We start from the raw sequence: 21,883 nt of genomic DNA, 5'->3' as shown, positions 1-21,883 counted from the left end.
TATTTGCTTATTGAAAATTTATTTGAGAGGCAGAGAAAGAGGAGAGAGAGAATTCCCATCTGCTGGTTCACTTTCCAAATGCATGCAGTGGCCCAGCTTGGGCTGGGCCTGGCCAAAGCCAGGAGGCAAGGGCAAATACAATCCAGGCCTCCCATGTGGGTGGCTGGAACTCAATTATTTGAGCCATCACCTGCTGCCTCCCCAATGCACATTATCAGGAAGATGGAGTCAGGAGAATAAGCCCAGGCATCTCAACTTGTAGACCAACCCCCCTCTCCTCCATGCATGTCAATGGATTTTATGACGTCAAACTCGTTGCAGGTGCTGTTTCTTACATGATCAAGGCAGGGTCTATTTTTACTAAGTGATGCGAAAAATCAAGTCAGCAGGATGATCTCATGCTTGCATGTGTCGCTTTTTAGACTTTCACTATGGCTTTCCCCACATTCTCTCCTTTCAGCATTCTCATAAACGTAGCAGGCATGTTTTCAAATCCTTCAATGACGAATTCACGATACTGGATTTTCCCCTGTAGGAAAACAGCAAAATGTAATAGGCGAATTTCACTTCCAAATACCACCCTTCTCTCATCCTAGCAATGGACACATCACAGGAGCTTGGAAAATACGAGATGGAGACCTTGTTCTTCGGGAACAGACAAGAGGCACACAGAGTGAACTTGAGGTCGGTCTAGGGGTGAGACCCCACAGGCACAGTGTCTAGCACGACAAGGAACATTTAAGAAGAGTTTTCAGATCAAGATTAGCAACAGGAGAAGTGTCAGAGACAACACGTAAGCAGGTTCTCCGTCAGTCCTGCAGTGGAAGTGGAAGCAGGGAGACCTGGCTGGGTGCTGTCATTGCCACCTCTTCCCATAGCGCGACAATGCAGAATCATCACCTCTGTTTGGCCTCTTCAGGAAATGTAAATCCAGGGCAGTCTCGGCATTGGTCTCTCCTCCAAGCTTTCAATACGCGTTTAACGTTTACTTATGAGTGTGAGCAAGAAGCGTTCATGTTAGTGTGGAACATTTGTCATTTCTCTTCCCACAATGCACCTGGGAAGGCAGCAGATGATTACCAAGTACTTGGGTCTCTGGCACCCATGTGCGAGACCCAGGTGGAGTTCCGGGCGCCTGGCTTCTGCCTGGCATGGACCTGTGTGTTGTGGCCATCTGGGGGGTGAATCAGTGGATACACGAGCTTGCTCTTTGACACTCTGCCTTTCAAGTCCATGGACATAAATAAACATATAAAAAGAAAGAAATTTCAAGTAGGCAACAGTAGATAGCAGTTCAATGTATTTAGTTATAGATGGAGAGCAGTGATATGGATTTGCAATGGAAAAGAGTCTAGGGAGAGTTGTTTTGTTTTCTTTTGTAAAATGGGAAAGGTAAGAATTGTATTTATTTATCTATTTATTTTTCATTTTTTTTTTTACAGATTTATTTATTTGAAAGTCAGAGTTACAAAGAGAGAGAAGGAGAGGGAGAGAGAGAGAGAGAGAAAGAGAGAGACAGAGGTCTTCCATATAATGGTTCACTGCCTAATTGGCCACAATAGCTGGAGCTGGACCCATCCAAAGCAAGGAGCCAGGAGCATCCTCCGGGTCTCCCATGCGGGTGCAGGGGCCCAAGGACTTGGGCCACCTTCCACTGCTTTCCCAGGCCATGGCAGAGAGCTGGATTGGAAGAGGAGCAGCAGGGACTACAACCGGTGCCCATATGGGATGCCGGCACAGCAGGCCAGGGCTTTGACCCACTGCACCACAGTGCCAGCCCAAGAATTGTATTTAAAAAGAAGAAGAAGCGGTGGGCCAAAGACACGGAGAATCTGATGATGCGGCAGAGAGGAAGAGCTGGTGGGGTGACGTCTCGAGGAGCACAGGGGACGCGGGTCTAGTGTCAGGCGGAGGGATGGCTCCAGAGCCCCTCACCTCTAGAACCCACGTCAGCAGCTCCTTCAGCGCCTTCTGTTGGGCTTCTCCCTTCCAACGGTGGAAGAGGAACCCTTCCATGCGGATCTCCTGGTAGATCATGCTCTCCGGGGATGGGCCTGGAGAGAGGATGGCACACGTGGGTGAAGGGTCCAGGAGGGCAACTGTGGTGCAAACCTGAACAGTACAAGTCTCTGCCCGTGTTCTCTGAGAGCCTCACCTCCAATTGCCTCCACTCCTTGCTGACCCATGGGCCACCCCTAAGCAGTATACTCCGTGGTAGGCAACACAAGGGCCCCCAAAGATGTCCACATCCTAAACCCCAGAACCTGTGACTAGATCACCTCACTTGGAACAAAGGACTTTTCAAGGGGTGGGCATCAGAGAAATGGAGCTGTGCCTTGAGCCAGAGAGACGGATGCTGGGTGAGCGAGGAAAGAAAGTGACATAGCCAAGTGTTAGCCGGCTCATGCAGAGAGAATGCTACACAGAAGACCCACATCATCCAGATTTCTTCTGAGTGAAGGAGTGGACTCCCATTTCCCTCTGTTGGAAGAGACACTGTGTATGGGGTTGTCCAACCTGCCGGGAATGTTGACTTCTTTATTGAGAGCGACAAAGTTAACCTGGCATTAAAGCTGGCAGAAGTAACTTCTGGTCTCTGCGCTCTCCTAAGAGTGAAATGTGTTAGAATTCCTGGGGGTCAGAGGCAGGGCAGGCTGCAGTCTGATGCCAATGGGATGGACAAGGCCAGCTAAACTCTCAAAGGCCCATCTGAGCAGCTGAACTTCCAAAGCCTGATGGCTGAAAAGACTTGATCCAGTCACTGTGTCCAAAATATCGGACCGTCCCTAGGACTGGGAGTTAATGAATACCGTGCTTGGTTAACTGAGTTTGGATCCGGGTCAGTGCGGAGGGGGAGAGGGCAAACTTCAGAACTGCAGAGTGGGAAAACGAGGGCTGGAAAGCACAGCAGGACACGAGAGAAACAAGACAGCACAGCGACGCCATGGAGGGGAATGCACGCTCCTTCCCCTCGTAGTGGAAGCATCAGCCTGGCAGGGTCTGGAGGCCTTGCTGTGCAGGAAGCAGCAAGACTGACGCACACGCAGCCTGCACTGCCCTCACCTGTGTCAGGTCACCCTCCACCCCCCTGCACCTGCAGCCGGGTCTCTGATCCTGCAGAACCCTAGTGTTTCACCAACTGAAGTGTTCTGCTCACACATCAAATCCTGGCTGTCTTTACAAACTGCAAAAAATGACAGATAAAAAACTAAAACTGCGGATCACTCTTTCTATCAAATTTTGGATCTTGTGATTTTTGTATATCAAATTCTAATGTATAATGATTTAGCATGAGATTATATATTTTTATTGTCATAAATACTAGTTCACCAAGAATGGCAGGAAACTGTTACACTCTGACAGTCACTGGCCTATCCCACATCTATGAATTTTCTCCTTGTCCAGCGTTCCCACACCCATGGTCATGTGCACAAATTCATTACCTGGTGGAAGCTGGCCGGTGCTGTTGTACATAGAAATGGCCCCACATATTGCAACTCTCCCAAATTTCTTCATCTGGCGGATAACAGTATTGGAGAACTCTCCACCTACCTAAATAGACAGGAAAACAAAGCAACCCTTAGGTAATCCAAACACTAGGAGATTCGGGAGAATGAGTACGTCAATCATTTCTCAATACTGGTTTTAGCAATAGCAAAGTTCAGTGAATTAATACAACAGTATGAAAATTAGAGTCAGAAAATGACGTTAAAAATGGACATTTCCATTTGACTCTAGGAACATATCTTATAGAATTTATAAATTTTACTTTATTATACTTTGAGATTATCTGATCATTCTAGTGATTTCCTTGCCCATGCTCTAGCCTACTGGGGGAGTTGGTGGCGCTATGGTGCAGTAGGCTAAGCCTATGCCTGTGGAGCTCACATGCCGTATGGGTGCCAGTTTAAGTCTCAGCTACTCCACTTCTCATCCAGCTCTCTGCTATGTCCTGGGAAAGCAGTAGAAGATGGCTCAAGTCCTTGGTCCCCTGTACCCACATGAGAGACCCCGAAGAAACTCCTGGCTCCTGGCTTCAGATTGGCGCAGCCCCAGTCGTTGCAGCCATCTGGGGAGTGAACCAGCAGATGGAAGACCTCTCTCTCTCTCTCTCTCTCTCTCTCTCTCACTGCCTCTCCTCTCTCTGTGTAACTGTGACTTTCAAGTAAAATAAATAAATATTTTTAAAAATTAAATAAAAGTATGGCAATATAGTCATGAAAAACAAACTTAGAGGACTCACACTTGTTGATCTCAATATAAAACTAAATTAATCAAGACTGTGAAAATAGAAACATAGAGCAATGGAACTGAACTCAGAGTCTAAAAGTGAACTCTACCATATATGATCAATCGATTTTGTACATAACGCTGAAACAATTCAATAGGGGAAAAGTTTCTTTCAACAAACAGGGAAGAATACTGGATATCCACATGGAAAACAATGGAACTGGACCTCTTCCTCATACCACACACAAAAATAAATGGAAATGCACTGTGACCTGAGTCTAAGAGCTAGAATTACATAACTCTTAGAAGAAAACACAGGAGCAAATCTTCAAGGCCTCCTTAGGACACCAGAAGCTTAAAAAACAAAATAAAAAAATAGACACATTGGAATTCATAAAACTTACACTCCATGCTTTCAAAAGACACTATATGGGGCCAGTGCTATAGTATAGAGGGTAAAGCTGATGTATAGGATGCTGGCATCCCATATGGGTGCTGTTTTACATCCTGGCTGCTCCATTTCCAGTGGAGCTTCCTGCTAGTGGCCTAGAAAAAGCAGCAGAGGATGGCCCAAATGTGGGAGCCCTGCCACCCACATGGGAGACCCAGTTGGAGTTCCTGACTCCTGGCTCCAGCATGGCTCAGCCCCAGCTGTGTGCAGCCATCTGGGCAGTGAACCAGTGGATGGAAGGTCTCTCATTCTCTTTCTATCTCTTCTTCTTTAACTCTTTCAAATAAATCTTTAAAAAAAAGACACTATGAAAGTGAAAGACAGCTCACAGAATAGGAGAAAATATTCACAAACCCCTCACAATGGAGTCTTGTTACTGGATTCCATATGGACTACTTGCTAAAATTTTATTTGTAATCCTAAACCCCCCTCCCATCATTGGTAGGCACACACAGAGCATCAGAAGTCCCACAGATGTTCCCAGCTGAGGCGAACGAGGCCATTGTGCTGCCTTAGTTTCAGCTCTACCGAGATGCCCGGGAATGGAGACCCTCGTGGGCAGTACAATGTAGTTTAAGAAGCTCAGGCTCAGGGGAGAGTTGATGGTGGATGAATCCCATTCCTGGGGCGGCCACGGGCACGTGACTTCCTCCTGAGCTCCATTTTCCCTTTTTTAAAATAAAGAAAATAGGAGCTACCCGGGTGAATTGTTTAGGATGACATGATTTTAATAATCTATGTGAGAGGGGCCGGTGCTGTGGCGCGGTAGGTTAATCCTCTGCCTGTGGCACCGGAATCCCATATGAGCAACAGTTCTAGCCCCTACTACTCCTGCTCAGATCCAGCACTCTGCTGTATCCTGGGAAAGCAGCAGAAGATGGCTTAAGGCTTGGGCCTCTGCACCCACGTTGGGAGACCAGGAAGAGCCTCCTGGCTCCTGGCTTCAGGTCGGCGCAGCTCCGGCTGTTGCAGCCAACTGGGGAGTGAACCAGCAGACAGAAGACCTCTCTCTCTGTCTCTCCCTCTCACTGTCTATAACTCCACCTCTCATATAAATAAGTAAAATCTTTAAAAAAAATACTCCATGTGAGAAGTGCATGTAAATGTATAGATTTCCCCTAGGAACAATGGCTCCATGTTATGGTGACTACAGAACACAGCTACTGTGAACAATGAAAATCCATTGTCTCTAACAAGGGACTTGTATCCAGAATACAGATAGAGCCTACAGCCCCACAAATTACCTAATTAAAAAATGGGCACAGGGTTTGAACAGACATTTCTCCAAAGAGGGTATACAAATGACCAGTACGCAGGTGGAAAGATTGCCAATATCAGCAGCCATAGGGCAATGCAAACAAAACCACAGTGAAATATCATTTCTTTTTTTTAATTATTATTATTATTATTATTATTATTATTATTATTTGACAGGCAGAGTGGATAGTGAGAGAGAGAGACAGAGAGAAAGGTCTTCCTTTGCTGTTGGTTCACCCTCCAATGGCCACTGTGGCCGGCGCATCTCGCTGATCTGAAGCCAGGAGCCAGGTTCTTCTCCTGGTCTCCCATGCGGGTGCAGGGCCCAAGGACTTCGGCCATCCTCCACTGCCTTCCCGGGCCATAGCAGAGAGCTGGCCTGGAAGAGGGGCAACCGGGATAGAATCTGGCACCCCAACCGGGACTAGAACCCGGTGTGCCGGCGCCGCAAGGCAGAGGATTAGCCTGTTAAGCCACGGCGCCGGCCGAAATATCATTTCTAACATGCTGGGATGGCTATGCCCAAGAAGAAAGATAATGACAAACGTTGGTGCGGGGGTGGAGAAACTGGACCTCATAGACTGCGGGTACAAATGTCAGATGGGATAGCCTCTTGGACAGCCAGTTCAGTAGTTCCTCAAAGCATTAAATATGAGATCGCCACAGGCCTTCAATTCTATTCATAGGTGTATGGGGTACTTCAAAGGGTTCATGAAAACATGGAATTAAAAGGTAAATGTATTTTGGTGCAAAAAAATTTATAATTTGTGTAGACAAAGGGTATGCAAAAAATTCACAGAAAATGTCTACTATGAAAAAATCATGGATAGATTTAGAAATAGTGTGCATCATAAAAATGTATTTTAGGGGCCAGTGCTGTGCGCAGCAGGTAGATGTCCTGGCCTGAGGCGCCGGCATCCCATATGGGTTCCGGTTCTAGTCCCGGCTGCTCCTCTTCTGATCCGGTTCTCTGCTATCGCCTGGGATAGCAGTGGAGGATGGCCCAAGGACCCTGCACCCGTGTGGGAGACCCGGAAGAAGCTCCTGGCTTCAGATTGGCACAGCTGTGGCTGTTGTGGTCATCTGGGGAGTAAACCAGAGGATGGAAGACCTCTCTCTGTCTCTACCACTCTCTGTAACTATTTCAAATAAATGAAAAGGAAATCTTTAAAAAAAAATCTTTCAGTTCCCTAAACCATGAACTTTTTGAATTATCCTGAGATACTCAAAAGAAATGAAAGCTCATCCACAAGGAAACCTGTACATGAACGTCTTAGCAACAGGACCCACTACCGCCAGAAAGGGTGAGCACCTCAGCTGCCCTTCCGCTGAGGAGGAGGTGAACCAGATGCGGGTGTCCATAGGATGGAATGTTCAGGAATGTTCTACTGGTAAGTCCTATAACATGGCTGACCTTAAAAACGTTTTAGGTCAAAGCAGCTGCCATAAACACCACTTTGGCACGGGTGGGAGTAGAAGTAGCTGCTAATGAGTACGGTATTTCCTTTTAACATGATGAAAATATTCCAAAACTGTGGTGGTGGTCATACAACTTTGTGAATACACAAAAAACCACTGAATTCTACCCTTTAAAGGAGCAAAGTTTATGGTGCGTGTATTCCATCTTAAGAAAGCTGCTTTTTAACAAAGACGTGTGGTTTCTCACATGTTCTAGAAATCCGTCTTTTTATAGTAACTTATTAATACATCACATTGAGTCCAGATGTACTTACATTATCAAAATAGCAATCGTACCCATCAGGAGCGGCTTTTTTCAAAGTTTCTTCCAGGGACTTCACTGTCTTGTAGTTAAAGGCAAAATCAAACCCAATCTTCTTCAGGTAGTCGACCTTTTCATCAGACCCTGCTGCTCCCACGACTTTGCAGCCCTGAGGGCGAAACCCGGGACCGCGAATGAGCCGCTTGGGGAGTGAATGAGCAGGTAGAAGACCTCTCTCTCTCTCTCTCTCTCTCTCTCTCTCTCCTGCTGCCTCTCTGTAACTCTATCTTTCAAATAAATAAACCTTTTAAAAATGATCATCCTGAAATTTAAAATTAATTGTGAAAAGTTTCCTAAAAATCTCTTACTTGAATGACTGTAAGAAGCTCTAGTATGTGTCACCACAAACTTCTCCAGAGGCCTGAGCGATGTTACCACCTAGGAATGAGTACGCTATTCCTTTAAGAGGGGGGTACTGCATTCTACGTAAAATGTAAACGACCAATTCCCAAAGTATACATTTAGAGGCGACGTAAATAAAGCTAATATCTAACAATTGTTCCACGTTGGCAAACGCATGTAATTCAGGAACTGCAAAGTTAATGTGCCAACTGCTGACATGGCATTTGTAAAATATGATCCCTACTCTTACTTCTTTACTTACTTAAAGACATCATTTCTGTTCACCTCTGTGGTAGCCTCAGCATTTGGACTGGAGACCAGCATGAACTGTCAGCTGTTGGCTGTAGCCTGGTACTAACCTGCCTTCCCCTAACTTGTCCCCAAGGAATAGGTCCTGAATCCTGTGGCAGGGGATCAGGCAGGGAAGATCACCTTAGAACCTTCCTTGCACAGGGCAAATCCTGCTGGCGTCTAAGCTGCCTGCTACCCTGCACACCCCCATCAGACTGGATTCTTTCAGCAAATGCCTGTCCAAATCAGCACCAACATTTCTGTGCCTTAAGTATCCCCAAACCATGGCCCCGACGCTCCAGGCAACTGTCCCTCTTTCCACTGCGATGGCCTTTGCAATGGGGCCATGCGGACAGTAACTCTGGGTTGGCTCATCTTGAGTCTCTCTCTCTCATGCTGGGGGCTGTCACGGAAAAGGAGACTGTGATGTAGCAAGAGACCGTTCAGCAAACAACACAAAAACAGCGAATGCTTACAAACTCACTCCTCCAGAGCCAGGCCATTCCTGACACAGCACCTGCAGGTTGTCATGGACGGGGTACTATTCATGGCTACCTTGTTCCTCCCAGCCCCACACCACTCCACCTTCAGCTCCTAACAAGATCTGTGAGATGGTAAACTGGGTGCAAGGAAGGCCTGCTGTGTCCCCTTCGCATTCCGGGTGCACGCCCTGGGACCCGAGCGAATGCTTGTTCCTGGAGGAAGACACTGACCTTGATCTTGGCGATCTGCCCCACGACTGCGCCCACGGCTCCGGCGGCTGCATTCACCAGCACTGTGTCTCCACTCTTTGCTCCGCAGACGTCGAGGAGACCAAAGTAGGCGGTCAGGCTGAGTACAGAACCGTAAGGACTGTTAATGGGTTTATTTCTTCCCCTACCCTCATTTATATATATAGCTTGAAGTCCCAGGGCTATGGGCTGGTAAAAGACAAAAAGTGCAGACAAAGAACATTTTCAGTTTTCAGGACACCTCTTCCTTTTCTCCTCCCAGATGGAAACAAAGGTGATGGGAACCAGGGAGGGAATGGAGAGTGGGTTGGAAAATAGCTGCTTCTCTTCTATACCCAGGCCAAGTTTCAGGGGTGAAAGAAGAAAGATCCCCCTTAAACTCTGGGGATCCAAGAATGGAGAGACTGTGGCTCATTCCCATTGTAGTCCTTGCGGTGAGCCTCACAGGACAAGCCTTCTTCCTATCATGACGCCAAAGCCACAGAGCACACCCAGCGCTATGCTATGTCTGGGCAGCAGAAGCTAGAGGGAGCACTTTAAGTTTTCATGGCTCCCAACTGGCAAGGAAGAACTTCTGGGATTTCCCCGTATCAACCCAAGTGGGATGCTGAAGTTAGCATGCGAGGAATGAGCTACTGGCTACAACCAGGCAGCCACCAACAGTAGAGCTGCGGGAAGACACCACCCCCTCACTGGAACACCAGTCTGTAAAGGGCCATGGCTGAAGATTCAATGGGCAAAGTTAACACTTGGAGCAGGAGACCAGCATAAGGCCCACACAAACCACTATCAAGAAGTTGTTAGGGTGGGTGTTTTTATAGTGGTTAACACACTGGCTGGCTCGCCTGCACCCCACACTGGAGCGCTGGGTTAAAGTCTCAGCTGTGCCCCAATTCCAGCTTCCTGCTCATGTATGCCCCAGGAAGCCGCAAGTGATTGTTTGAGTAGCTGGGTCCCTGCCACCCACATGGGAGAGACCTCTACTGAGTTCGCAGGTCCCAGCATTTGAGGAGGAAACCAGTGGATGAGAGCTCTCTCCATTTGTCTCTCTAATTCATTAATTAACTCTTTAAAAAGTAAAGACCAAGAAGTTATAGTCCCCTCTATGGTGACAATGACCTGGTAGCTTTGCATCCACAGCTGGGAGACCAGAATGTAAAAAATACATTTATTATGTATTAACATGTTTTGAAGCATGTGTAACATTAGGGAAAGCCTAAATTGAGCTCATTAACATATGCATTATCTCACATAGTTATCAGTTTGTTGTTAGAACACTTAAAATCTACTCTCAGCAAACTTTTTATTTATCTAAAGGAACGAATTTCATAAAGGAATTTTCAAGTATACCATAGATTATTGTTATTAATGATAATCACTATTGTGCACAAGCTCTTGAACATATCCCTCTTATCTGATAACCATCATTCTACTCGCCTCCGTGAGTTTGCCTTTTTTTATTTAAGTAGCTGAGAGGTGATGGGAGTGAGGTCAACAGAACTTCCATCTGCTGATCAACTTCCCAAAGGACAGCAAGGGCTGGGACTGGGCCAGGCTGAAGCTGGGAACTGGGAACTCCTGCAGGTCTGCACGTGAGCGGCAGGAACCCAACTACTTGAGCGATCAGCGCTGCCTCCTAGGGTCTGCACTGACAGGAAGCTGGAAGCAGCAGTGGGAGCTGGGACTCAAACCCAGGTGCTTTAATGTCTCTCTGTCTTTCTGTCTGTAACTCTGCCTCTCAAATAAATTAATACATTAAAAAATGATCTTGGGGCTGGTGCTGTGGCATAGTGGATAATGCTACCACCTGCAGTGCTGGCATCCTGAATGGGCGCGGGTTCCAGACCCGGCAGCTCCACTTCCGATCCAGCTCTCTGCTATGGCCTGGGAAAGCAGTAGAAGATGGTCCAACTCCTTGGGGCCCTGCACCTGCGCAGGAGATCTGGAGGAAGCTCTTGGGTCCTGGCTTTGGATTGGCACAGACCTGCCATGGTGGCCATCTGGGGAGAGGACCAGCAGACTTAAGACCTCTCTCTCTCTCTGTCTCTGCTTCTCCCTTTTTCTCTCAATCTGTAACTCTGCCTTTCAAACAAAATCAATAAATCTTAAAAGAAAATCTTATATATATATAACTGAGATGTATGTTGTTAGTCTTTCTGTGGCTGGCTTATTTTGTCATGCAGGTCCATGCACATTGTCACAAATGACAAGATTTCCTTCTTTTTTTTTTTTTTTTTAAGGCTAAATACACCTAGCACATTCCCTTTATCCATTCTTACACTTACGGACGCTTCCCTTGATGCTCCCTTCTTCGCCCTATCTCCTGGAATCAGTCTCCATGCCTATAATACTCAAGTCTCTTCTTGTTGACTAAGTTCCTAACAAATCCTCTGGAAGGCCAGAGAATCCAGCACTCACACCAATAAAATATCCCCGTGCAACTCACCCTGGCATGCCGACTGTTCCCAGGGCCAAAGACAGTGGCAAGGTGTCTGGCCACTCTTTAAGCAGCTTCTCCAGTTGTTGTCCGTCGGAAATGGAGTGCGATGCCCAGCCTGCATAAGCCAGGACAAGGGTCCCGACCGGCCATGCTGGGTTTTTGCTTTCCACAACTCTGAAAGATAGAGCCATGAAGACAATGAGCCCGTCCTTACAGGGAGTCAGCATGCTATGGGCTCCAGGTTCGCAGAAGGGCACTGAGGTGGTCATCCCACGACTGATACCCTACCACACCTCTCCATCTTCATCCTCAACCAGTGGCATAGAGGCCGCCAGAGAAGAACTCTCCAACCAACCCAGACCAGGCCTCTGTCTTACCCAGTTGTCCTCTGTTCAAGCAAGGGGCCCCGTGCTCCGGCTCAAATCCCCACATACCAGCCTCTTCTCTTACTCAGGGGGCTCCCACCATCCTTCACCCTGCTCTCTCCGGAATCTTCAACACTTTCCTCTCTGCTGGCCTGTTCCCTTAGCCTATAAACTTGCTCAACTCTGACATCTCAGTCTCATTTTCCTCTACCCCTTCCTTCCCTCTTCTTCCTTTGACACCTGAACCTCCCACTTGATAACCCACTGCGACCTGCCACCCGCCCCTACTATTCCACTGCAGCCTCCTGATCCCAAAATCCAGTGGGTATTTCGTCAAGATCTCATTTTACCATCCTGTTCTGTCTAACGCAGGGGGTCACCTCGAATCTTCTCTCTCTAGTTCCTAGAACACTCACACCTCCTGGTTTTGCCTGCCCCTTTCTCTCTTGTTACTGATTTCCCTTTCTTTCATCTTCTCCCACTTTTACCATCTTTACCATTTTCCTCCCAGCTCATGAACTTATATAACATGATTTTTCTAGAAAACTACAAGCATAAAAATCAAATAACGGATCCTACCCTATAACACAAAGATAACTGCTAATACTTTGGTGTATTATGGCAATCTTAATGATATAGATGAGATGTTTATGCAATTGATGTGATTTTATGTTGTATAACGTAATTTTTCTTTCAACAGGATGCTAGTCTACATACTGGAGAACTTTTCCATGTTAGTAAGAATCCTTCAAAAACTGTAATGAACTTAATTATTCTCTCATCATTCAGTGATTGCCAGCATCTTTCCTAATATCAATGGCATTTAATTATTTCTCATAAATGTGAATTTGTTGCTTCCTTCCATAATGTTTCCATAAATGGGACTGCTAGGTGAAGTGTATTGAAACATCTGTAACTCTTTGTGATTATCACGAATGTCCTGTCTCGAAGGCTGTGCCAGCTAAGGTTTCCACTATCAATGTATATAAACCTATCAGCATGTCATCTCTGTCATGAGGTATTACATTTTAAAAATCCTTTGCCAGTTCAACACATACAAATACATGCTCACTTCTTTGATTACTAGCAAGAAATGTAAAAGAAGAAATGTATATGGGCCGGCGCCGCGGCTCAACAGGCTAATCCTCCGCCTGCGGCGCTGGCACACCGGGTTCTAGTCCCGGTCGGGGCGCCGGATTCTGTCCCGGTTGCCCCCCTTCCAGACCAGCTCTCTGCTGTGGTCCGGGAGTGCAGTGGAGGATGGCCCAAGTGCTTGGGCCCTGCACCCCTTGGGAGACCAGGAGAAGCACCTGGCTCCTGGTTTCGGATCAGCGTGGTGCGCTGGCCGCGGTGGCCATTGGAGGGTGAACCAATGACAAAAGGAAGACCTTTCTCTCTGTCTCTCTCTCTCTGTCCACTCTGCCTGTCAAAAAAAAAAAAAAAAGAAAAGAAAAGAAAAGAAAAAGAAATGTGTATGAAGATAATTTCTCATAGGATACCAGACAAAATGGAGAAATGGGAGACATGGCTAGTGTTTAGAGAAAAAGATGATAAAGATATGAGTTCCTCTAAACCAGGGGTGGGGAATGCTTTTTCTTTTTCTTTCTTTCTTTTTTTTTTTTTTTTTTTTTTTGCCTAAAGTGCTAGTATCCCGGTTCAGAGTGCTACTCCTAGTCCCAGATGCTGCACTTCTTTTTTTTTTTATTTTTTTAAAATTTTTTTTTTATTTTTTTTTTTTTTCGACAGGCAGAGTGGATTGTTTTAGAGAGAGAGACAGAGAGAAAGGTCTTCCTTTTTGCCATTGGTTCACCCTCCAATGGCCACTGCGGCCGGCGCATCTCGCTGATCCGAAGCCAGGAGCCAGGTGCTTCTCCTGTTCTCCCATGCGGGTGCAGGGCCCAAGGACTTCGGCCATCCTCCACTGCCTTCCCGGGCCATAGCAGAGATCTGGCCTGGAAGAGGGGCAACCGGGACAGGATCAGTGCCCCGACCGGGACTAGAACCCGGTGTGCCGGCGCCGCAAGGTGGAGGATTAGCCTACTGAGCCACAGCGCCAGCTTCTTTCTCTGTTTCTTTCTTTCCTTTCCCTTCCTTCCTTTCTTCCTTCTTTCTGTCCTTCCTTTCTTTTTAAAGACTTATTTATTTGAAAGATAGAGTTACAGAAAGAGGTAGAGAGAGAGAGAGAGAGAGAGAGGGAGAGTTCTCCCATCCACTGTTTCATCCATTGGCTCCTCAAATGGCTGCAACAGTGGGAACTGCGTCGATCTGAAGCCAGGAGCCAGGAGCTTCTTCCGGGTCTCCCATACGGGTGCAGGGCCACAGGACTTGGGCCATCTTCCACTGCTTTCCCAGGTCATAGCAAAAAAGCTCAATAAGAAGGAGAAAAGCCTGGACATGAACAAGTGCCCATTAGGGATGCCGGCACTGCAGGTCAGGGCTTTAAAATGCTGTGCATAGCGCTGGCCCTCTCCACTTCTTTCCATATTAAAAATATGCATATCCTTTAGCCTAGAATTTATACTGTAAGTAATTTTCTGTAAAGCAATACTGATCCATGTGGGTCAAATGTACAGACACACAGAGAGATGTACACATGTTCCTTGTGGAATTATTAGCAGCATAAAAAAGTAGAAACTGCTGTTATCAATAGTACATTATTTAAATGGTAGAATACAATGCAATAGTTTGCAAATATTAAAAAAATGGGTGGTATATTTATATACTTTCAACAAAAGATATCCATAACATATTAAAGGAGAAAAAGCAATTTACAGAAGGGCATACAATCCCATTGAAAAATATATAAAGTATGTGGCTGAAAATTTTTTGAAATAATGTATTAAAAACAGTCATCTATTAAGATTCAAACAATGGTAGAACATTCAGTTTGAAAGATAAAATGTTTATGTTATGTGAAGTTTTACAATAAGCATGGACTGATTGAATACAGTATTTTTTAGTAATTAACAGTAAGGATGACACAGGGAGGTTGAAATGATGACACATTCACACCCTCCCCTCACTCCCAATTATTCAGGAAGGGGAGAGGATTTCCCAAGATGCTTCCAAGGTCAGTGAGTGAAGCATCTAAGCTGAAGAAACTGTGGGAGCCAGGACAGAGCCGGGGCCAGAAGGAGGTGAAGAGGAGACATGGGTTCCAATCACGGGACAAATGGAAATAATTACCTGGCCACTTGCTGCCCCATCATGGTGTCTCCCTCCTTCAATCTTTTGGATCCCAACCTGAAAAACAAATTCCATTCTTAATACTAATGAATAACTGGGCTACTGTCTGGAGTTTCAAAACAAATGAAAAGCCGCCAGGCCGCGATGTGCAGCACTGACACTCAGAGGCTCAAAGGCAGAGCAGGTGCAACCTAGGACGGGTTAGAGGCAGCTCTGCTCTGTACCCAGAGACACACTCGCGTAGCGTTTTCCTATGCTGGAACACGAGACGCCTGCCCCTGTGTATAGTTGTGGGTGAGTTTCTTTCAATGGCTAAACATGCAACTCAGGCAGCACTGCACACCTGTTTCCCAAAACCACAGCCACACACAAGGAAAACCAGCTACATCTGACAGTGCGATTCTCGTCTTTATCTATCAGCTATGAAAAGAACAGAAAGAACAGCATTTACCTAGTGACTCAGAAAGGCACTGAGCCATCAGTGGCCCTTGGAGGCTTTTCACTCCCTCCCTCCCCCACACCTCGCTGTGTACTAAGGACACAAGGTGAAGGTACCAAGACAGGTCACTGAAGCTAAGGAAAGCCCCTCCCTCTGCCCAATCCCTTCCCAGAGTGAAAAGGACAGATGGACTTGGGCTCCTTGCTTCTTGCAGTTGTTTTGGAAGCCATGCCACCACACAACCACAGGAGAGGGTTGTAAAAGCAAAGGCTGAAAGGGTGACCTTTGCCTAAGCCCATCGCCAAGACAACACCAGGAGCAACAGGGGAGAACGAGTGTTTGCATCAGTTGGGTATTTCTAAAGGGGAAGGGCTTCAGAACGAGGTCCCCCGCAGGACTTTGTAGGAGGAAAATCCTACCTCATGTAAGGATCCACGGAGAGGAACAGAGCTTCCAGCAGGACCTCTGCCAAACAAGCAGTGCACAGGCATTAACAACTCAGGGCCTTGGCCCCGTAGCTTTTCTCATAACACAGGTCACCTCTCTGCTGCAGACTGCCCTCTGATCTGTGCGTGCCAGGGACAGGCTGCAGGGCTCACACACGTGGCCTGGTCCAGGTATTATGAACAAGGGGTGGCACTGGGGTGCAGCGGGTAAAGCTGCCTGTGGCCCTCACATCCAAATGGGCACCGCTTCATGTCCTGGCTGCTCTGCTTCCAGTCCAGCTCCCTGCTAGTGGCTTGGGAAAAGCAGGGGAGGATGGCCTGAGTGCTTGGACCCCTGCTACCCACATGGGAGACCATGGGCCCGGACCCATGGCAGCCACTGGGGAGTGAACCAGCAGATGGAAATCTCTCTCTGTCTTTGTCTCTATCTCTCTGTAACTTTGCCCTTCAAATAAATAAATAAATAAATAAATAAATCTTTAAAAAATAATTCCAAATGATGCTATTTACTCAGCATCACTCCATGCTTTACATGGATTATTTCAAATTTTATCTATTTAAGAGGCAGAGCAAGAGAGTGAGAGAGAAAACTTCCACTTACTGGTTCATTTCCCAAATGCCCTCAGAAGGTTGAAGTTAGGGACCAGAACCCTATCTGGATCTCCCACATGGGTGACAGGGACCCAACTACTTGAGCCACCATGTGCTGCTTCCAGGGTGTGCATGAGGAGGAAGCTGGAATTGAAAACAGGGCTAAGGCTCGAATCCAGGCTCTCCTGGTACTGGATGTGAATGTCCCAAACAGCATCTTAGCCACTACGCCGAATGCCTGCGCCGTATGGATTATTTCATTTGATATTCTCAGTAATCACTGCTTCCACTTTGTTTAGGTTTCTCATTCAAGGCCACACATGTGACCATAATGGTACATTGTTCACATAACATTGGATTATTACCAGTCTCAGTTAGTATTAAAGAATTTGTGGGTGCCAGCACTGTGGCGCAGGCTAAGCCTCTGCCTGCAGTGCTGGCATCCAAAATGGGCACTGGTTCCTGTCCCAATGCCCCTCTTCCAATCCAGCTCTCTGCTAATGGCCCTGGAGAGCAGCGGAAGATGGCCCAAGCACGTGGGCCCCTGCACTCACATAGGAGACCAGAGGAAACGCCTGGCTGCTGGCTTTGGATCAGCCTAGCTCTAGTCATTGCAACCATCTGAGGAGTGAAGCAGCGTTTGGAGGACTTTTCTGTCTCTCTCTCTCTCTGTGACTTTACCACTCAAATAAATGAAAATTAAAAAAAAAAAAAAAGGAATCTGAATTTGTGGGGCCAGCATTGTGATATAATGGGTTAAGCTACCGCCTGCAACACCAGTGTCCCATATCAGAATATCAGCTGGAGTCTTAGCTGCTCTGGTTCTAATCCAGCTTCCTGCCAATGTGCCTGTGAGAGCAGCAGAAGCTGGCCCAAGTATTTGGACCCATGCCACCCTTATGGGACACCTGCCTTTCAAATTAATTCAAATAAATCTTGAAGATTTCAAAAAAGATTTTGCTCTTAGCTGGGGTGACCCTATTGCACATAGTCTCCGTGGGAATGTTGAGTCTGCGGTGTGGCCATCACAGTGTAGGTGACATTATAACGTGGCCACGCTTCTTGATCGCACTGACTTTTCTCCAAAGCCTCCCTAGCTGTAAGCACCCCGACAGACACCTCTTATTGGCGGAGCTCTGTCCTGGCTACTGGGCAGTGCTCACGTCACCGTCATCAGCGGCTCACCAGGACAGGAGGCCGGCCTCCCCGTGGTCTGAGCAAGGCCGTGAGAAGCAATGTGCCAGGCATCGGTTTCAGTTGTCAAGGAAGAGGAAGGATCCTCCAACATGACATCCAGACGTCACGCAGGGGACCCCAGAGGGTCTCTGCAGGACATTGCCGAGCGGCCACAGCAGCTCCCAACCCTGCTCTTGTCACTCTTCCCATCCAGAACTTTTTTTAAACATTTCTTTCTTTATTTATTTGAAAGGCAGAGCCAGAGAGAAGCAGAGGCAGAGAGAAAAAGAGAGAGAGAGAAATCTTCCATCTGTTGGTTGGTTGGTTCACTCCCCAATTGGCTGCAATGGCTGGAGATGCACCAATCCAAAACCAGGAGCCTCCTCCTGGTTTCTACATGGGTGCAGGGCCCAAGCACTTGGGCCATCCTCTACTGCCTTCCCAGGCCAGAGCAGAGAGCTGGATCAGAAGTGGAGCAGCCAGGACCTGAACCAGCACTCAAATAGGATGCCGGCACCAAGGTGGCAGCTTTACCCACTACACCACAGGGCCGGCCCCCACAACTCACTTTCCCACCCCGTGAACTCAGGCTTGGCTATGTGACTTGCTTTGACCAATGCGATATTAGCAAACACAATACAAGTAGGAGCTGAGAAGCCTTTTCATATTGGAGATTGCCAACTCCAGCAGCTCTTGACCCACAAGTCCACCGCAAGCACAGAGCTCACCTAGCCAGCAGGAAAGACCACAGGAGAGCTGGGCATGTACCCCAGCAGAACCCTGCTACACCCCAGACACTGAGCAAGGCCATCCTAAATCAACCATGCAGCCCAGGTGAGATCTAGAAAAGGCCGCCCAATGTAACCCATCCAAACTGCCAACCCACACAGCTGTGAACCAAGAAATCATTGTTGTTTAAGTCACCAAAACTCTGGAGTATGGGTTTGGCATTGTGGTACAGTGGGTAAAGCCAGCTCCTATAATGCACAGTTTGTGTCCTGGCTGCTCCACTTCTGGTCCAGCTCCCTGCTAATGTGCCTGGGAGAGCAATGGAAGATGGCCCAAGTCTTTGGGGCCCTGCCATCCCCATGGGAGACTGGATAACACTCTTGGTTTTGATCTGGCTCAGCCTTGGCTGTTGCAGCCATTTGGGGAGAGAACCAGCAAATGCAAGATCTCTCTCTCTCTCCATCTCTCTTTGTAGCTCTGAATTTCAAATAGGTCTTAGAAAAAACAACAACAACAACCCCTCTGGGTTGTTGCCAGACAGAGTCTCTTCTGACGCTGAGGTGCGGGCCTCACCTCCATTGTTTAAGGGTGGGAGCTCCACTGTCTTCAGCTCAAAGTCGCTCTCCGTGGGGTGGCCATGGAAGTGCTTCTTCAGGGTCCAGTTCTTAGCACGCACCATCCTGAGGCTCCTAGGATTCAGTAAACACAGAGTCAGCTTCCGTGAGATGACCACACTCTTAGGGGTGCAGGCAATTGCCAAGGCCAACTGGCACTACCTCGGCACACTCGCCAACAGCCACGTTCCATGGGTACTTGTCTGGTGCTAGTGCTGCGCCAAGCACTTCCTATCTGCTATTCGATTTAGCCTCATACCTTCCCAGCAGACAGATGAGAAAACTGAGGCTAAGGGGCCGGCGCTGTGGCACAGCAGATTAAAGCCCCGGCCTGCAGTGCCGGCATCCCATATGGGTGCTGCTTTGAGTCCTGGCTGCTCTGTTCCCATCCAGCTCCCTGCTAATGCGCCTGGGAAAGCAGCGGCAAATGGCATTGGGCCCCTGTACCACCTGGGAGACCTGGAGGAAGACCCTGGCTCCTGGCTTCGGCCTGGCCCAGCCCTGTTGCTGCAGCCACTTGGCGAGTGAATCTTTCTCTACCATTCCCTGTACCTCTACATTTCCAATAAGTAAAATAAATCTTTTAAAAAATAAAACAAAAACCTGAGGCTTAAAGAAACCTCCAGGACAAGAAGAAACATAAAGGGACACAGGTCTTCCAGGCGCTGGGTTCGAGTTTTTCTCTCCAGAACTGCTCCTGGGCCTGCAAACATCCCCAGTTTCTCATCTCACAGGGACGAATCCTAAGAAAAGAGTGTCTGAGGTTGGCTGGTGCCCAAGTCACTAGGCTAATCCTCCACCTGCGGCGCTGGCACACGGGGTTCTAGTCCCGGTTGGAGCGCTGGATTCTGTCACGGTTGCCCCTCTTCCAGGCCAGCTCTCTGCTATGGCCCGGGAGTGCAGTGGAGGATGGCCCAAGTCCTTGGGCCCTGCACCCCATGGGAGACCAGGAGAAGCACCTGGCTCCTGCCTTCGGATCAGCGTAGTGCGCTGGCCGTAGCGGCCATTTGGGGGGAAGACCTTTTTTTTTTTGACAGGCAGAGTGGACAGTGAGAGAGAGAGACAGAGAGAAAGGTCTTCCTTTGCCATTGGTTCACCCTCCAATGGCCGCCGCGGTAGCGCACTGCGGCCGGCACACTGCGCCGATCCGATGGCAGGAGCCAGGTGCTTCTCCTGGTCTCCCATGGGGTGCAGGGCCCAAGGACTTGCACTGCACTCCCTGGCCACAGCAGAGAGCTGGCCTGGAAGAAGGGCAACCGGGACAGGATCGGTGCCCCGACCGGGACTAGAACCCGGTGTGCCGGCGCCGCAAGGCGGAGGATTAGCCTAGTGAGCTGCGGCGCCGGCCAGGAAGACCTTTTTCTCTGTCTCTCTCTCTCACTGTCCACTCTGCCTGTCAAAAAAAAAAAAAAAGGTGTCTGAGGCCAGCAACCTGGTTCAGCCTGAGAGGACCCCGCGTTCTGAAAGACCGTCAGGAACCCCAGAACACCACCGGGGGGCGCCGCGGCTCCGCCCGCTGTTCACAGCAAACTTTAGCTTCCAGGCGGAAAACCGAGGATTTGCGTTGAAACCTGGCACCTCATAGACCAAGAAATGATCCGCCTTGGCCCGAACTCCCTCGGATCCAGCTGGAGCCGGCCGTTCCCGGAGTGAGGCAGCTGCAGGCGCACCCGCCGCGGGGCAGCCTGCAGGGTCCTCGGCCAGCGCCAGTCCCCAAGCGGGCGGCCTGGGGGCCACCAGCAGGCAGCCGGCCTCGCCCTTCCTTCAATCCTGGACCGCTCCAAGCACCCGGCCAGGCCAGGCGGCCCCGGGACGTCCGGCTCCCCACTTCCTCGGAGCGCAGGGCGGAGACGCCTGGCAGCACCAGGAGCCCCAGGGCCGGGCGCCCACGCTCCCCGCAGGCCGGTCCGGAACCCAGCAGGGAGGAGGAAGAGCGGCGGGGACTCGGGACAAGAGCGAAGAGGAGGCAGGGCGTCTGCTCACCGGGGCTGCAGGTCCCAGCGCAGAGGGAAGGCGGTGTGAGCGCGCCACAGCCCCAGCGCCTGCGTTTAGGGCGGGAGGGGGCAGGGGTGGGGCTTGGAGCTCCGCCTGCTCTTCCTTGGAGCCCAGCCCCAGAGGGCGGGGGTTGGTGGCCTCCTGGGGCCTGGGATCTGGACTTGTGATGGTTGCCTTCTGTCCTTGGCTCTCTGCGGGTCAGAGTGCCAGTTCTATTGGATTTGGACTCCCACCTAAAGACCCTGGTTTAACTTAATCACCTTGTGAAGCCCCTATGACAAATATAACCGCATGGATCAGGGCTCCTATGATCTCGTCTATCCTAATTACCTCTTTAGAGACTCTGTCAATATGGTTACAATGTGGGAGGCAGGAGGCTGAGTTGGAGGCACAACTCATCCTCTCTAACCGGGTGTCTGGGTAGAAGGTGGTGGATCCACACGGTGGGGTTCAATGCAGCGATTGGAAGCTGGGTTTGAAGTGCATACAACACCCTGGATGGGCCCTGACCACCAGGCTGCAGCGGGCATTTTAGCAGCAGGAGGCAAGTCATCAATTCCAGTTCCAGGCAGTAAGAGCAGGTGCGGGTGGGTGTTGGCACAGAGCTGAAGATGGCGCGTGGGGTGCCCACATCCCTTCTCAGAGTCCCAGCTCCACTCCTGCCTCAGCTTCCTGCTGATGTGACCCTGGGTGCAGCAGGGGAGGGGGGAAGCTCATGAATCAGGTCCCTGCCACCCACGTGGGAGACCTGAATTGAGTTCTGGCTCCTGGCTTCAGCCCGTCCTGCCGTGTCCAGTGCAGGGATTTGAGGAGTGAAATG

General features: G+C 48.9%; 1 protein-coding gene across 1 annotated transcript; it reads right to left on the bottom strand.

Moving 5' to 3' along the window:
• On the bottom strand, window positions 1–21,132 carry LOC133771628 (prostaglandin reductase 1). Its single transcript, XM_062207754.1, has 10 exons — window positions 21,052–21,132; window positions 19,028–19,143; window positions 15,932–15,977; window positions 15,074–15,130; window positions 11,529–11,696; window positions 9,065–9,182; window positions 7,672–7,827; window positions 3,444–3,552; window positions 1,936–2,054; window positions 1–529 (listed from the first exon to the last, which is right to left on the bottom strand). The coding sequence occupies exons 2-10, from the start codon at window positions 19,131–19,133 to the stop codon at window positions 419–421; spliced, it is 990 nt and encodes a 329-aa protein (XP_062063738.1). The 5' UTR covers window positions 19,134–19,143; window positions 21,052–21,132; the 3' UTR covers window positions 1–418.
• Window positions 21,133–21,883: the final 751 nt, after the last annotated feature.

This window comes from Lepus europaeus, chromosome 12 (assembly GCF_033115175.1).
Source record: "Lepus europaeus isolate LE1 chromosome 12, mLepTim1.pri, whole genome shotgun sequence".
Taxonomy (NCBI): Eukaryota; Metazoa; Chordata; class Mammalia; order Lagomorpha; family Leporidae; genus Lepus; species Lepus europaeus.
Note: the sequence above shows the minus strand (reverse complement) of the source record. Positions and strands in the feature narration are given on the sequence as shown.

Excerpts from the sequence above, each read along its gene's own strand:
- LOC133771628 (XM_062207754.1), bottom strand. The coding sequence starts at position 19,133 with ATGGTGCGTGCTAAGAACTGGACCCTGAAGAAGCACTTCCATGGCCAC. Across the intron at positions 9,183-11,528 it reads GGAACAGTCGGCATGCCAGG|CCTGACCGCCTACTTTGGTC; the intron begins GTGAGTTGCACG and ends TTCTGTACTCAG. Across the intron at positions 530-1,935 it reads TGCTGACGTGGGTTCTAGAG|GGGAAAATCCAGTATCGTGA; the intron begins GTGAGGGGCTCT and ends GTTTTCCTACAG.